This window comes from Polyergus mexicanus, unplaced genomic scaffold (genome assembly GCF_030449975.1).
Source record: "Polyergus mexicanus isolate NDT 795.1 unplaced genomic scaffold, iyPolMexi1.0 SCAF_19, whole genome shotgun sequence".
NCBI classification, from domain to species: domain Eukaryota; kingdom Metazoa; phylum Arthropoda; class Insecta; order Hymenoptera; family Formicidae; genus Polyergus; species Polyergus mexicanus.
In genome coordinates this window covers 5,195,630-5,213,789 of record NW_027223339.1, presented here as the reverse complement: position 1 = coordinate 5,213,789, position 18,160 = coordinate 5,195,630, and the positions used below count along the sequence as shown (strand labels likewise).

General features: G+C 32.2%; 1 protein-coding gene across 2 annotated transcripts in view; it reads right to left on the bottom strand.

Annotated features, from left to right (window-relative positions):
* Fkbp14 (peptidyl-prolyl cis-trans isomerase Fkb14) overlaps positions 1 to 18,160 on the bottom strand; it is a 61,720-nt gene that overhangs the window by 4,069 nt on the left and 39,491 nt on the right. For both annotated transcript variants that reach the window (XM_070311108.1, XM_070311109.1), the window contains exon 2: positions 2,854 to 3,017. In XM_070311108.1, coding sequence (XP_070167209.1) covers positions 2,854 to 3,017 — 164 coding nt within the window. The remainder of the gene's footprint in view (positions 1 to 2,853; positions 3,018 to 18,160) is intronic.

Here is an 18,160-nt window from a genome sequence, read left to right as displayed (position 1 = left end):
TATATATTGTTACGATTAAGCTTGCGAAGCGACTCAGAATTAATCGCGTGTATACATACATTTGGCCGATCGCTAATAACGTCGCGTATGGAAATTTGATCGCCAATAACGGCATCTATAGATATCTGAAATAACAATGACCAGCAAATTCGTCTGGGGAAAGGGAGGGCTAACGAAGTGTTCGGCGCGAGAGAGAATGCATACGCGCGCACGTCCAGCCATTAATTATGGATGGTCCCGTCGCGATTAAGCCGACCCTAATGAAATATGGCGCTTAATTATTCACTATTTAAACGAGTGAAATTAATACGGCGAATAATAATGCACCGACGGTGTAACGCTCGCTGTCGCCGTTGAAATTGAACATGAAAAATAAAGACAGATGATAGCATTTAAATGGGATTATTTCGATTCTCGTTTCCCTCCCCTTTAGTCCTTTTTTTATCATCATCTTCTATTTACATGAAAGCAAGGATACCTCGACGATGATGATACGGCAAATAGTTTAGAAACACATATAAAGTTAGCGTTTAAAATGTAACATGTGTTTAAAATGTAACAAACCCTTTTACAAGGGTTATAAATTATAGAACGACGTTTATGTGATGGTATGTTTCCTATATTGATCTTTATAGATGTATATTGATTTTTTCTCATTTTTACATTGTATTTACATACAGAAACTAAATATAATTTCTTGTTAATTACCATATATATTAAGTTAAATATTCTTTAATTTTATTTATCTATTATTATATATTATATGTTTCATTTGTATATTATTATTATTAGATGTTTTAATGTTTATATACAATATACATGCATATTTGTGTGCACTCGTGTAATTAATATAAAAATAATCAGATAGCGATCCTCAATTGAAGTACATTAATTACGGATTTGCGAGACAATTACAATTCAGCCAGTCAAAGTTCGTATCGATTTTGAATAAATTCGCGCGGATTTTGTATTTAAAAAATAATACAAATAAGTAGAGAGATTGGCGCGTAACGGGCGATTTATCTACGCTGTGAAAGAGGTAAATCGTTCATCACTGTTGATTCCGGTTGCAGAGAGCCGCGTAACAGTGCTCAATTTAATGGTTGATGCTTTATTGGATTTCCGTGCAATTGCATTTTTGACTTCGATTCCGCTACTAACGACTACCCTTGTATCAACCTGCCCGATATTGTTCAGCGTACTCCCCTTTTTTCTCCCCTCTTTCCTCCGTCAGTTCTCTATTTTTCCCTAATCCTCTCATCGCGCACGTAAAAACGATCCCTTGTGTAATTTGAAAAATGTCCATGTCAGCGTGACGCCTTTTAATCGCAATGTACACCGTTGCAGTCCAGTTGATTGGCGAATATACACCTATTGGCGCGTATTTCGATTGATAGAAGAGCTCGTACAATTAGAGAGGCAACAGACGGCTGCGTCACAAATGTGAAAATGTGAAGAAATTACAGCATCCGCCATTAATTCATGGATACTTAGAGTAAATTTGAACAAAATTTAATTAAGAAGAAACAATCGCTATATAATTTTGTATGTCCAAAATGATTTGTTTGGGAATAATTAGAGATTTAAATGCTCAAAGTAAAAGGCATAAATTACTACAATAGATTATATATTTTTATTGTAAATTTAATTTTCCGTTATATTTTTGCTACTTAATAACGAGAAAAATTACTGTAATAATATAGCGTACATGAAAATGATATATTAATATATAAAAAGAAAGTATACAAAGATTTAATTAATTTCCTAATAAAATGTCAAATATTTTTTTACTCATAACTGTTTTAATATACGTATATATAAATAAATATTATGTTAATTTCTCTCCCGCAGAATTTTTTTGATTATAAAGATAATTAAAAGATCGCTAGAATTTTATTCATATAACAAAAAAATAATTGAAAAAATTTTAATAAAATTAGTAATTAAAATTCATACATACACATATACGCATTGAATTAAAATTTATCCGCTCGTAAAGTTTTATCGAAAATAAACAATACAACCTTTATGTTCTCTTTGTATCTATATTTATTTCAAAAAATATTATAGAAAATTGAAAACTGCTAAACTTTCATATTGATAAAATTTATATAATACATTATATTGATATGTATATGTATTATTTTAACGTAATTATATATAAGCAATTAAAATGTACTTTTTGCATGTCCTAATTTACAGCGCGCGTTATATACGCGGCATTTATGTATCAATTATGTTATTATTTGTTATTATATTATAACCATTATTTTATTAACAGTTTTATTAGTTAATAATTATTTTATTATTTACATATATTATATAAATATTCAAATATTGATTACGATAGCTTTTATATATATAAGAGTTTTTACATAATTTTTAAAATTTTAATTAAATGTATGTAAAAAATTTGTAAGATTATTTTTTAAATCTTTTTTTTAAACTTTTAGCAAATTTTTATTAATAAGAAAATATAATAGATTTTATTTTATTGTTGATTGTTCGTTAGCAATCATAAGATTGGATTAATTCATAAATGACATTTCAATGATTAAAAAATGCCATTTCTAATATATATATATATATATATATATTTTTGTTTGAATAATCTTGACGTTTAATATTTTATTAATGATGAAAGTAACATGCCTCGAGCAAAATGCGGCCATTGCGCACTCGTCGAAGCAATATGATATATGTATTAAACGCACATATCATCTTATAACATTGAGCATAGAATTTTATATACGCGTGCACAAAATTTCAGTATAAACACATGTATGTCCATGCAAATATTAAATTAAAATAGTAAATATTAAATCAAATAACAGAATATGTGTCACTGCATACCACCAGGAATAACGTTTCCGGCACCCTTCTCGCCGTATCCAAGTCCAGGCGGTATCGTCAACTTCCTCTTCTCACCCACGCACATGTCCAAGAGACCCTGGTCCCAACCTTTGATGACTTGTCCTACACCCAACTGGAAGGTGAATGGTTGTTCCCTGTCCAAGCTACAACAAGAAAAGAGAAACAATTTTATTTAAACTTACATTGTAAGATCCATCCACATAAAAGTCAACGTGTTTTTCTTTCTGCATAGACGTATTAATTATAATCTCTTATATTTCAAATAAAAAAAAAAAAAAAATTGTAGAAATATTGCTCCTATAGAATAACTGTTCAGAAAAATCTTAGACAAATATTATTTTTCTAACAATATTTCTTACTATTAATCACGGGGATGGCATACCATTAAAATCGTAAATTCGCAAAAGTAGATTAGTAAAATAAATTATGAGAAAATTTACGTATACTTGATGCAATAAAAAGTATTTTGCGCTATTGCCCGTGTAATCGTAAAACTTACGCTTAGCAGATGCAATAAAAAGACGTTACTTTTTAAGCATGATAAAACGTATTTAATCTTCATTTCAAATTACATCGTACCAACTATAGTAAAATCTCTCATTTCAAAGCAAAGAACTCGTCGAAACGAGTTTCGCGATGACTTATTCACGTCGAGAGTTAAAGGCAACGCGGCGCGAGAAGACTGTCACAGCGAACTAATTGGAAAACGTGCGGAACAATTGAGACCCATTTCGCAGTACCGCGAACTTTCGCCAAGAATTTGCCATTGTGCCAGCGCCGAATGCAACTCGCACGACTGCGCGCTCGATATTTCGCGCTAAGCCGAGAGGCTTAGGTCGTTATTAGAGATGTCAATTTGTCGAGGTCTATAATGAAGAGAGAAACAGAGAGAGAGAGAGAGAAAGAGGAAAAGACAGAGTGAAAGTATACATTCGGGCGATCGTTCTTGGCGAAAATCGACGATTCCCATCGTTGCGTTGGTGAAATATCGCGGAACCGGTAAGATAAAGTTGACGCTGGCTGTTGAATGCAAGTCAGGTGAAAAATTCCATGCACGAATGCTAATGTAAATATAAACGCAAAGCAATACAGGTGTAGAGTGATAACATATTGAGCTCAAGAAAGTGAAAAAAATTATATACATAAAATGACAATGATGTAAGCTTAAAAATGAAAGAGATGTAGATGAGAATGCGATTGGAGAATTTAAATGATTTTATAAGCAATGTCGAAGGAGAAAGAGATGGAATTCGTACAAAACGTTTCTTATATATTCGTGTCTGCAAATTTATATACATACATATAAATATAGGAAAGAAAGAATAAAAAAAGCTCTCATTATTTTTTATTTTCATTCATATATAAACATTACTATATGTATAAATTATAAATTTTTTGTTAAGGGGAATACTCTTTCTGCAGAAAAAATATAAAAATTATACGTAGTTAGGAAAGATTCTCTTTTTGTAATCTAAACATTCTCTTTGATATAATCTCCGTCTACTTATACTTGCGGCAAAATGAGCTCGCGCAATGTGAGAAAATTATACTGAAAAATATAGGTATACGCGGAGAATATTTCGCTCATTTGTTTTCCTTTACATGCAATATTCTCATTTCGGGATGAACGTAAAGAATGAAAGAGAGGCATTATATTTTCTGAATAAATTGTCCACACTACGTAACTCTTTTATTTATTATTTGTTTCTGTACCGTAAAAATTTGAAAAGAAAAATACTTATATCTTAAAGATCTCTTTTTCTCTCTCCCTCTCTTTCACTAAAACTTAATCATGATCATTAGCCGTTTTCATCATTTCAAAACTGATCATTACTAGCAATATATTTAAGAATGATCTTTTCTATTCAGCTCTTTATTCTTGAACTCTATTTCGTATAGCTCAATTTAACTTTATCAAGATACATGTTAACTGCAAGTAGGAAAAACGATATTGAATATTTCGAACGCAATATCATCGGATCGATCATTTTTCCCGCCATTCTGGAGCACAGATGATATAGTCAATTTTCAGCGTTATTGGTTTTCGGCTATCTTGCTACGAAGGCGAGTCTCTTCACCATGAAAGCAGATTACTTTTTCAGTGATCCGCCGTATTAATATATATAACGTATTTTTCTGTAGCACTTTGACCCCCGCAATCTTTTTTTATATAACGCACATTTTTTACAATATATTAATAATTAATTTATTTCTCAATATTTTTCTCTAATTTACAATACGCAAATCTAAAATTATCATCTGTAATAGCTGATATTTATGCGAAAAGCAGTTTACCCTGTTCGATTTTTCATTTTACGATCCAATCTGATCAATATATCTCGTTGTACATGACCAGTATTATTTTATTATTTTACAAAGTTTTACGCGCGTGTGCGCGCGTCGACTCTCTGTCGAAAAATATTTTTTCACATTTCCTCGGATCTATCCCCGGTAATTCGATAGTTTTTTTTAGCGCACATAAGCGTAAACGATACCAGCCTGGCATTATTGTTTTACGAATGGTATACGACCTTTTTTAAGCAAAAAAACATCAATATTTTGATTGAAAGTAGCTAAAATAATGTTTTACCTCTTGAAAAAGAGAAGGTTAAATATTTTTTTATTTTAACGCTAATAATCCGTTTTGATAACCATCATTTAAAAATTATTTACAATAACAGGTAATAGTCCGAGATCAATCTTGGGAATAAAGTGCAATACATTTAAGACAAAAATTTAGAATAGAATAAGATATAGACACATTCGTATCTGTTTTATCTCTGAAAAATATTAAGATTAATATAGAAACACTCCATAAATTCTCTATATTTTATTTATGACAAACGAATACATGTATATAATATTTATAATATATATTTTTACTAGCTAAATCAACAAATAATATTGAGTTTTAGGCTACTATTATTCAAGCTATTATATTCTATTCTGCTAAATAAGTCTAACGGCGTGTTAAAGTCGATTTCGGCTAATTATATCTTTCTATATAGCATCCTTTTCTTACATAAGACGGTATATTTGAGTGTAATTCTAGATATTCGGGAATTTTTTCGTGTTCATACGTGCAGGGTCTAGTTTCCTGTAAATTTTCTCCTAACTCCTGAAAATGTTTCCAACCGTAACTATTAATTATATTATTATTCGTATGCTGTTAACGCTGCATTTTCTTGTATATCATTATATTAACACTAGCGTCAAATTATTCATATACCGCGCTACTGACAATGAGTATATAGCACAAATATCCCCACGAAACATAATTATCTGCTTCATTTCAATGTTTTTCACCCGACAGATTGTTAATATAACGATGTATCGATGGTAAAGCGTTTAAATTGCACAGAAATGAAAATCGAACATTACTCTCAGTCAGGCAGAAATATTGCTTATTTAACTGTTTCGAGGTAGTTTTCATTTTCCAAGCGATTAAATTGAACGTTCCGTATATTGGTTATATATGAATAAGCCAAACCATTTAAAAATGCATTTGACAAAAATATAATTGTTATTCTTTAGCAAATAAAGTTTAAAATAGCTGTCAATTCTCTTTATGAAATTTATCTTAACAAAAACTGAGTTTTATATTATTTCGTTATATTAAAATTTAATATTGAATATATTTTTATTCGATAAGAATGTCCTCGTAAGTCATTCGCCTGTAAGATATTTATTAATAGAATAAAATAGAGTCAAATTAATAGAATAAATTCAATGAATCCAATTAAATTCAGAGTTGTCAGAAATAAATTTTCAGAATTGTTTGAGAGATTCTCTCTCTCTATAATTATTCAATATAATAATACTGAATAAAACTGTTGAGGAAAATATCATAAATGAGAAAGATAATCTTGCACGTGTGTGGAGATAGTCTTCAAGACTCTGATATCAGTCTCGGCGTCCATTTACTTAGTTACTTTGTTGTAATAAGCATCACGCGCTGTTGTAGACACGTTTATTATTTCATTAATTATTTCATGAATAGGAGCTTTATGATATCACTCGTGTCTCTGGATCAATTTATATCTCGAAGATACCGTAACCGCGAATAATCTAGTATTGCATTAAATGATCGTATTATATTTCAACATAGATACAAAGTGGCTCATAATTCCGACGATGTAACAACAGTGGATTAGCAACGGTTTTTGCATTTTACAAGGTAATTCGTGATGCATCGGCGAAATGCATTCCGACAGGTTCGATGGAGGGAAGATCCGTTGGATATATTACGCTTTATGATATTGACATATTTAGTTTGCTCGATAAATTGAAATAATAGACTAATATTTTAATATAAAAGCTGTAGAGTGCGTGTATGTATGAATCGCTATGTATTTTAATAGCTCTTTACACTGATCTTTGTTATTGACTTCACTAACAATAAATAATAACATCCTAATATATATAATTTTTATAAAAAGTATGTATGGTATATGCAAGATGAATAAATTTTTCTTAAAGATTTATCGCTTTGATTATCATTGATGTGTATTTATTAATTACTGAATCATTATATAACATCAGTATCTTTAATAGAGAAAAAAAGTATATTATTTAATATAATTTATTAAAAAATATAGGATTTATAAAGAAATAGCATATAAAATGTGCAAAATATCTTACACACTCATTCTAATATAACTAATAATATAAATGAAGAGCAACAATGAAAAAAGCTACAAATTAACTACTGCAAATATTCAATTCGAAAGATTTATGTCGAAAAGTACACGATTCCAAATTGAATCCAATTTATTTTTCGGATGTCTCGCAGCAACGGATCTCTCTTTTCTTGTGTGTGTAACTCGATTTTTCATTTTTAAGTATGCCTACCGTCCAGAGCCCAACAAGTAATTAAATAGATGCTACGGGCGACGCATTGATGTGCCAAGGAAATTATGAATTACACGGGTTGAAATTACATCAGAGGCAAGAACTGGGATAAGGAAACCGAAGAAAGGTCTGGCACGTCCGAGTTCTGGACATACAGCGAATAGACATCGTCGTGAAATGTCACAAGCGAGGAACAACGCTCGAACACGAAGAAGAGAAACAACGAAATCAAGAAGGAAAGAGGAACAAGATGGTAGGACGGAGAAGAAAGGGCAAAACAATTGCTCTGAGAACTTCTGGCAACTAAAAAATTCCAGGACCGAATCTCGTTGTTATCTTTTTCCCAACATCCTTGTGCACGCTTCGTGAGCTTTTCCTGTGTATATATATATATATATATATATATATATATATATATATATATATGTATATCGCGGTGAGATAATTAAATATTTAAATAGCTTCTTTCCGAGGTATAACGAGAAATAAATATAAAGGATATATATATATATATATATATATATATATATATATATATATATATATCAAGAAGTTAATACCAACACGATTTAAATACTCTGAAAGAAAAAATATAGAGATATAAAAAAAATGGTGAAGCAATGCTGCAAATGGCTTTTTTTTAATGATACAAAAAGAAAAAAGGAAAAGACAAGAATGTTAAAAACTAGTTAACTCTCCTTCGTGATGGTATTTGCATATATTTGTGGTGGGGCGAGGTATTCTCTAAAAACATAAATCGTACTATACACAAGAATTCCAACGAAAGATAAAAGAAAAACGATAGAGAGATAAACAGGAGACAAAAAAAAAAAGAGAAAGAGAGGCAGAGGATAGGGTGGGTAGATTACAGCATATATATATATATATATATATATATATATATATATATATAGAGAGAGAGAGAGAGAGAGAGAGAGAGAGAGAGAGAGAACCAGAAATGTATAGACGATGAGAGACAAGACTAACCAGAAGAGAAGATAGAGGGGAGAAAAGGGCCGGCGGAAAGAATCGCTATCAAAGAATATCGCCCCTTGCGCCGCGACGGCTCTCGTTAACATATCAAAGGGCCGCGGCGATATTTAAATTTATTCCTCTCTAGTAGCGCGCGTAGCACTTTTGCGAGGTTCTACGTATCGAGACCGCGTTGTGCGAGCACCACCGTAGACGTGTACTCGCGGAAAACGGAAGGAGAGGGGAAGTCCTCTCTTTCAGTATTTGATAAAGGTCCGTTCTCGTAGTCGAACAAAAAAGCCCGTTTCTCTCGTGGAATCCATTCTTATCCCTGTTTCCGCAATCGTGGAATGTTTTCCACCGATACGCGACTCCCCCCATTGTCCACCAATAAAGTGCACGTAAAGAAAGTTTATTTTTTAAGACGATAGCAAGATTCCCCCCGATTGTTTTCTAACATGTGATTTCATTCAGGGATTGCGCCCACTTATTGTATTACGGTATTCTTTAATAACGTATTGTGTATGTATTGATATAATATATGTACGACTATATACTCTGTGTAAATGTTGTAAAGATTATAATTTTTTAATTTGTAATATTATATATTCTAATAATTAAGATTAAATAATTGAAAAAGCAAAGAAAAGCGGCGCTGGAAAAAAAGGATTTTATTATTTATTTTTGATCTTTTATTAAAAAAAAAAAAATAATAAAAAAGTTAGAGTAAAAAGTATTTTTAGATTATTCTTTGAGTACGTTTTAAATAAGATGCTCTTAAAAAGGAACGCATCGCAAATAACTCATGCATGAGATATTACGTGTAATATCTCATTTACAAAAGCCCTTGGGTTTTAGTTACATCATTTTAACGATCACTCATGTGACTTGCCTGAAGTGTCGCGTGAAGAAAGGAGCAACGATGTAAGAATTTATTACACCATTAAGTGTCGACACTGGCTGGCTCTTGGTCTGATATTCGGAAGTGCCTCTGCGAAACATCGTTATAGGTTTCACATCGTAACAGAATTTACAAAATATATTTTTTACGTATATTAAAATCAACTATTATCTATTAAAAAAGGAAACTCGTTAAATAGCCTATGTCTGTATAAAAATTGTTAAAATATTAATATGCAAAATCTTTTTATACAAAACAATTTTTTGCGTCTATTGCCGTTGAGTAATCGCTTCAATATTGACATTTTTGAGAGACATCACAAAAAAAAATTAAATTATTTAATTCTATTAAAGATATACATATGTATCTCGCATTCTAATCAATTAAATATCTGCAAAATTTCATTCCGCGTCAGATTGCGTTTAAAAATGTTCTGTATAATTTTAATAGATAATCTCAAATTTTTTGAAATAAAGAATAGTATCTCGTCTGTGACATTTATTATACGACAATCATTGTCATTGAAAGCTCAAGAACCGGAAAGCTTAAGTCGGCGATTTATCGTTCTTCTCCTTAGTTCCTGATTGCTCGCGTAATGCGAGGGAATATCGCATAAACAGCCTGATAAAAAGCGTCGCCACCGTGGCGCAGCGTTAAATGCAGATTAGCCTCCCTCCCCCCCCCCCTCCCCCCGTCACTCCCCCTTCCTTCTGTTCGTGGGCGTATAATGCGCGAAAAAGTGGAAACGTTGCCCCGGGATCGCGGCCCCATCAAGGGCTCGTGGGATAAGTAAGAAGGGCTAGTTTTCAGTGGCGGCGCTTTATCCGGGACACCGGCGACACCGTGTAATACCGTGGCGCGACGGCTTATACGCATTCATAAGATATTCATAAGACCTCTTCCGCGGCGCTTCAATTTCTCGCGGGCGACAAAAGGGCGGCTCGACGGCCATTCTGACTCTCGCATAAAGGATCAGTAGTTACACGGTAGATATGATACCGCCTCTGGGCGCTTTCTCTACGACCTGATCGCGCTTCCTCAAAACGAGACGAAATTTCGCCAACTGCGGCGTCTACGGAAATTACCATGAACTTTCGTACGGATTGAAAAAGTTTCTTTCCGAAAAGTGTTTCGATTGTTAAGTTAAAACCGCGTCGCTCGTTTATTCGCACACGGCGTCTCGGCATGTCGAAAGAAAAAGAATCGTCTCTTGTTGGAATTTTATCGCGACCTGTCTCTTTATTTTCATCACTTGCGCGAAAACGCAGAAGGGTACAGTTACGTCAAATCGAGAGTAATGTCTTCCCTATAAAATACCGCGATAAAGTATTATTAGGATTATTATTTAATTAATAGATTAGAAAATCTTTTTCTTTTTTTTTCTTCCCATGGAAATATTATTCTTGCGCAAAAACAATGAATGATCTTTATCTCCAACTTCTCGCCGCGCAATTTCCCGACTAGTTTATTTTCCTCGTCTTCGTTAAGAAGTGTTTTTGAAACTGTCATACGGCAACGGCATCCCTCGAGACAGCGCGAAATTGTCTTAGTGGTCGGAGCGTCTTGTCGCAAAGTTTTCTTTCTCGACATTACTATCACACCTGCGCACAGTATTTCATATAATATAAAAGTATAATGCGTTAAGATTTGTGGCATTATTCGTAGTTAATCTTCTTATTATGCCATTACGCTTTCAGCTTTTTCCCCGCTTTACCCTTCTTAATAGCTTATAAAGCGAGAAAAAATTCTGCAAAAGCTTAAGCTTTTTTATAGCCTAGAGTAACTATAAAGTAATAAAGTTAGGTAATTTTGTTTTCCTCTTTTACTGAGTAAATTTTAAAAGTTATATACTTGTTATATCATTATAATTTATTTTAAAGCAAATTCACTCATTTGCAATATTCATATTAAATCTATGAGACTTAATATTTTTAATTCTTTTGTTATTTTAACGAATATAAAATATTCATATAAACTGTTTTTTTTTTTTTTTTTTTTTATAAATATGATAAACAAATCACTTTATATTCGATTTTTAGCAAAGTCTCAAAATTAATATATTAACATTAAAAAGAAAAAGAAAATAAAAATACATCAAAAGTACAATAAAAAATACTCTCTTTAAATAAAAATCTAAATATTCAAACGAATATTGCCGCGTTCTTTTTTATCTTCCGTATTATCTTCCAAACGAGAATGTGTACATTTTAGCTTCATTGTTCATTAAATGCAATTTTTAAGGCGAGCTCTGGATGGTTTCTTGATAAGTTAAATAGAAAGCCGTTGCGTCTACAAGGCAGCATAGGCGCGACGTCGTGCTTCGCTGTAAATTCCGCGTGTTCGCTCGATGGGGTGGCTTAATGCAAATTTAGGTAGGTTGCTGGCGCGCGCATGCGGCTTTCAAGTCCCGTAGACTCAGGCTAATTAATTTATAGACTGCGCCCTTATCTGTTGCTGGCGCCTACTATACAGCCACTACTGTCGGGTAGTGGTCTGCAGCGAGTTGCGCCCTAAGTGCGCCAACAGGGAACCTAGTTACCGTAGATCCGTGGCGATAACGTGTTCTTCCTTCTTCGCCTAAACCCGAAATCTCCTACCAGACTTCGACCGAAAGTTAGACGAAAAGGGAGTCGCCTCGCACGTCTGGGAATCGCAAATGACTTTCGTGCGATCCAGCTCGAGCAGCCATCTAGTTCTCACTTGGGATTGAAGATAGTCTTATCGAGATGATTAATCTATTAATGTTCGATGCTGTAAACTTTATGCTCGAAGATTGAGAAATGCTTTCTTCTCAAATAGATTATATATTGTATATTATGTGTGTTCTTAAATAACATGTATTTATATATATATATATTTTTTTTTTTCTATAAAATATATATAAATGCTCTCATAGTCCAAAAATCAAACACTTGATATATTATTTTTACTTAATATGCCTTGTTGAGAGTATATTCAGAATAATCAAAGCTAAATTTTAAACGCTAAAGAGAGCAAAAGTATGATTTCTTCTTATCTGTCACATATTATCAATTTAGAAAGTGCCAATTGCATCAAAATATTAACGTGCAGATCAAATTTTTCGTTTGAAATAAAACGATCATGATAAACAAAATAATAAATATTTGTTTATCGATAAAATCGATTTTTTATTGATAAAGTAGTCATTGAAATAAATGGCATTCTCTCTATATATGTGTAAAAAAAAATTCGTACATTTTATGTCGCGATTCTCGATCGCTGACCAAAAAAAAAAAAAAAAAAAAAAACGAATTAAATAAATAGAAAAAAATAAAAAATAAAAATCATTTGGCGATTCCCGGGATGCATCATCGTGCACCAATGCTGACGCTGTCGTCGACGATGTCGGTGCCGCGAAGCGTATGTGCTAGAGCTCGTTAGATCACTCAAGCACCCTGTGAACGCTGTTAATTGCATCGCGCCGATGCACGCGCCGATTTAATTTATCGCTCGGCTTGCCGGCGCAGTCGGAGTCGACTATGAGAACGACGAGAGACGACGAGACGACAGTACACGCGTGTTAACTTTGTACTTGACTGTGTGACCGACTGTATACAGAGGATAGGGGACCAATCGAATTTTTTCGGGAAATTCTTGCGGTAGAATAGAATTGTAGATAAACTGACTATTCGGACTGGTGGTGGCCACACGAAAGCTTTTATACGAATGCATTATGGTTGGCGGCGAAAAGATCGGCAGATGGCCACTGATGGAAATTGGCTTTTTAATTGGCAATGTGTGCCTGGATGTTTTTCATGGAATTTAGTCTATCTCGTTGATCCGTAGAAGGGGAGAAATCGATGGATAGAAATTAAATATGAAAAATTTTTCTACGATTCAAAAATAAGCGCGTCTCTCACAGCAAAGTATTCCTTAATCAGTAATAAAATTAAATTTAAGTATATGCAAAATACGAATTAATTTATTACTTGTTACAGGAATAATTTTTAATTTACAAAAAAGCACGAGTTAATCTAAATATATATATATATATATATATATATATATATAATTATCGCTATAATTTTTTAAGAAATTTATAATACTTATGTGATTGTAATGATCGCGATGAATCCCTAGAATAAATTCTTTAGCGATATTTATTACGTTAAAATACACACATTCTTGCGACAATTGTAAACACAAGTAAATTAAGATTGGCACAAGTCGATTGGAGTGTCCGTCGATCGATGATCGTGGTCTCGAAAATACAGTGCAGATAGGTCGTGGCGTTGCGGTAAAGATAACAGCAGATAGCATTGCATATTTCATGCTGCACTATACGTAACGCGATGCAGACCCCGCATGGGAAATCCTAACGCGACCGTATGTCCGAGTTGCGCATCGTGTAAACTAGAGTAAAGCTCATCCATGGAAAACGGTGTCACGCAACCGAGACAAATTCATCTCGCAACATGTTGATCCATTTTCCCTCTCCCGTGTTGATTCATTTTCTTCCGCGTCAAGACGATGAGCTATAATCCTGTTATACTAATCGTTTAATCCGTTTTCATCTAACTGCCGCAACTTATTAAAAGCGTCAGATTCAAACGATGTCTTGTTATAATAAGGTTCTACACCAAATTAAATTTTCAAATAAATTTGTCACAAATCATATCACGTTGCTCGGTCAAAATATGAACTATCACTGACTATGAATTCTTGAATAACAAAGTGCATATTATAATCTTAATTTAAATTAATAAAATGTAACATTAATTTTGTCATTGTTCATTTACACAATATATTTAATCATAAAGTTAAATAATTATTAAAGATTCTGAGTGAAATTGAAACTTCAAAACGTCAAGTTTCACTTGTACGAGTTAGCGGAAAAGTGCAAGCTTTTCAAAAGTTATGCTAAAATAAGTTTAGTAAACTATAATTTAATATGGAACCTTAATAGATTCCAATTGACTGGAATAATCCCATAATTCTTTTTCAAGTCTATAATTCTATAATTTTTCTTTGAAATCTACTTTTTTATTTTTCCATCAGTGTAATTATTATTTTTAGGGCAGAATTTTTGCAGAAATAAAAGAATAAGGCAGTTGAAGAAGAAATTCTATTTTGCCGAGCACGGCGAAAAATTATAATCAAGAAAGTAATTCTTGTTTCTTACCGCTCGCATTATTGAGAGTTTGATAATCTTCATTATACCGAAGTTTAATCCAAGTAAATATGATTTTAACGTATGGTTAATATTACATAGTCGAGGAATTCTCGTAAGAGTAAAGTCCGAGTTCCAACGAGATCTTCCTGAAAACAGAAAGGCGCAATTCCATTTCATGGGATCAGGAACATCATCCAAGCAGATATATCCAGACATAGCAGCATCAGATCGGCGTTAGGTAAGGGAGGAGAAAGGTAATGGATTTCTGAAAACTTTATCTCTTTAAGGATAAGGAAGGAGGTGGACTTTGCGTCCGCCAGGGAATATGAAGTTTCGAATCACAGAATTAGCGGGTCTCTAATAGGTCTCACTGAAAGGCTCGCATAAGACTACCAAAAGTTTTCAGTTTTAATGGACAAAAGAAGTTTTCCCCTTACTTGAGACAAGCGAGACCTAAGAAAAACTTAGGAGAAGGCTGTTGGTGAAACCGACCAAAAGTTTTTACGCATATTGCGAGTGACAAGCTAAGGCAGGATGAAAATTTGCAAATGTTATGTATGATAAAACACGGTTATAAAAATTTTTATTTCTATTATTTATTAAGACATAACTCAAGGCTCGTCTTAACTATTGTATCTTTATTTTATCAAAAAAATTAAATTATAATTAAAAAACATTGCTTGAACTATTTTATATTCCTTATATCGCTTGTTACATGATAAATATAATTAGCACATAAAATTCTCAGAAGAAAATAATTTAAAAATTATACATGTGATAAAAAAATATTACTATTCCAAATATTCCATTAAATGCGATAAATTTTTTAACCGATAATGCTGTCGCAAAAATTTTGCCAACAATGCAGAAAGTTCAGAATATTTGCCATTTATAACTAAATATGCGTCGTATGTGTATAATGTAGAGAGTATATCACTCTTATTCGTAAAATATGATAGGATAAAGCAGGAAAAATAGATGAAAAATTGTCGACGAAAAATGCACGCGTAGCTGTCTATTAAAAAAAAGGAAAAAGAAGATAGGTTACATGGGTCACTGTAAAACGAGAAAAATGTCTGCATGGATGACAATGGCTGCGATTGTTCGGTCGGTGAAAAATCGACTAGATTGTTATTTCACAACGTAGCGGAAAGTATTTTACTAGATAGTAAACGGGTCAAGTCTATTCTGTACCCAGCGACTGCTACTGACAGGCTAATTACTGAAAGCATGAGTATTTTTATTGATACAGCCACGGGCACTGTATCTGACACATCTGGGTATAAAAGCGGAAAATTAATTTGTACACAATAGCGCGCGCATTGTGTGTTAGTGTATGTAAGCTCACTTGCGTATGCCTCGTAACTGTGTTTTGCGCATTTAACCCTGTACTGTTATTCTTTCGCTTTCGATTACGTTCGATAAAATTTAATTTATCAAAATTCTTTAAATAATCCAAATTGAATGAAAAAACTGTGAAGTGTAGTGGTATTTTGATTAACGAACAGATATTTATTTAGAAATAATTTTATATGCTATTTAAATGCAATTTTGCATAAGAGCACATGTGTTTGAATATATTGAAAGTTTTATATTTAATATCCAAATAATTTAAGAAAAATAATCTGCTATTTCATATTTTTCATATCATATAAATATGTAAAATTCAGTTTCAGAAATAAAGAACATAGATTGCAATTTTTAGAAACAGGTCATACTTTTATATTGTATATATATCACAAGCTCTTTGTAAATTCAATCATTTTATAAGAGAAAAAAATATTTTTTATAAAATGGTAACTTTTTATAAAAGAACGTTTTATAAAAACTAACAATGACCATCTGATAAAAAAATTAATTTCTTAAAATAAATTTCTTAAAAATAAAGCGCTCACAATATATATATAAAATAAAAAATAGAATTTATTACGTAAAGAGATATTGATTATGACATTTATTAATAATTATTAGATTCAATGTTCAATACAAGAATTAGCAATCTTAAGAAAGAATATTGAAATATCACATTTTGCCACACTGATTGCTGAATTTGTACAAATTTCCATAATATCGGGTGCATTTTTTTTTTAAACTTTCACGATCGTCAATCGAATATCGGACTAATCGCGGCGATTTTTCGCTGCGTAACGACATAGCGGTGCAATTTTACGAAGCTAACGGAGCGACGTAATTTCAACGTTCGCTGGCCATCATGATTTTCTCTTTCCCGCCACATCTCGTCATTAAATTTATATTTGCTCGGATTGACCGGAGCGAGGCACGAACGGACGGTAAACGATCGCCGTTTTCGCGAATAAAACGGGGCGGGGGGGGAAGGAGGGGGGGGGGGGAGAGAGAAAGGGAGATCAGTTTGCCTCGCTTGTTCGAAAGCCGCAATGCGGCCGTATAAAACCGCGTGTCATCTATATGTTAAAGGTACTTCAGTTAATCATTATTATCAGTTAATTATTTTTAGTCAAGCAAATTGCAATGCGAAATATATTAAATTGCAAAAATGGAAGATTAAATATATATATTTACATACAGCAGATATATTATATTAATGAACTAAAAACATGGAAACTAAAATTTTTTATTCTAGCAATGCTTCGTGTTAGTTTTATTCTTTCTATTGCGCAAATTATTTTCTGCTTTACATTGTGTAAAAAATTTATTATGAAATTCTGGATTTTATTTAATCGCGAATAAATGTCGCGAAGAAATGTGACTAACTTTTTAGGGGAATAAACGTATCAAAGATCTTATATACATATATATATATATATACACAAGTATAGAATTAAAATAATACATTTTGCTTAAAATTCGTCATGAATAGAATAAGCAAAGAATTTTTAGTCTGTTGATAATTTTACCGAATAAAACAGCAGAGATTTATGTGGCCTCGGCGTTTGCATATTATTATCTTTCGTTGAAAATCTAGTTTTTTACATACAGGTTGTAAAAATTAATGAATTTCTTTAAAACTCCTGAATTGCTTTTTACAACAAATATAATAAACTGATAAAATATTAATAGAAAAAGAATAATGATAAAAATTATTTTATTCGTTTATATAGCAAAATGTGGATTATAAAAATTGAATAAATTATTTGATTTATCTAATAAATAAAAATATATTTTTAAAATAATAAAATAAAGTTTTAATTTTCTTCTTCTATTGATATATATGTTTTTGATAATTGAACAGTAAATAATAAATTTTTTGAGTAAATCCTTGCTTGTAAAGAGAGTCTTACAGCTTAATAAAATTATAGCGCAGAATATTGGTCAATCCTTTAGTAAAATAAATTATCGTGGACTGTGTATACATCGTCAGCTTTTATATTTTTCACGGTTATGAAAACTACCATCAAACCCTATCGGATTTCCTTTCGCACGGTGCATCGTACCAGCCGCATTCATTA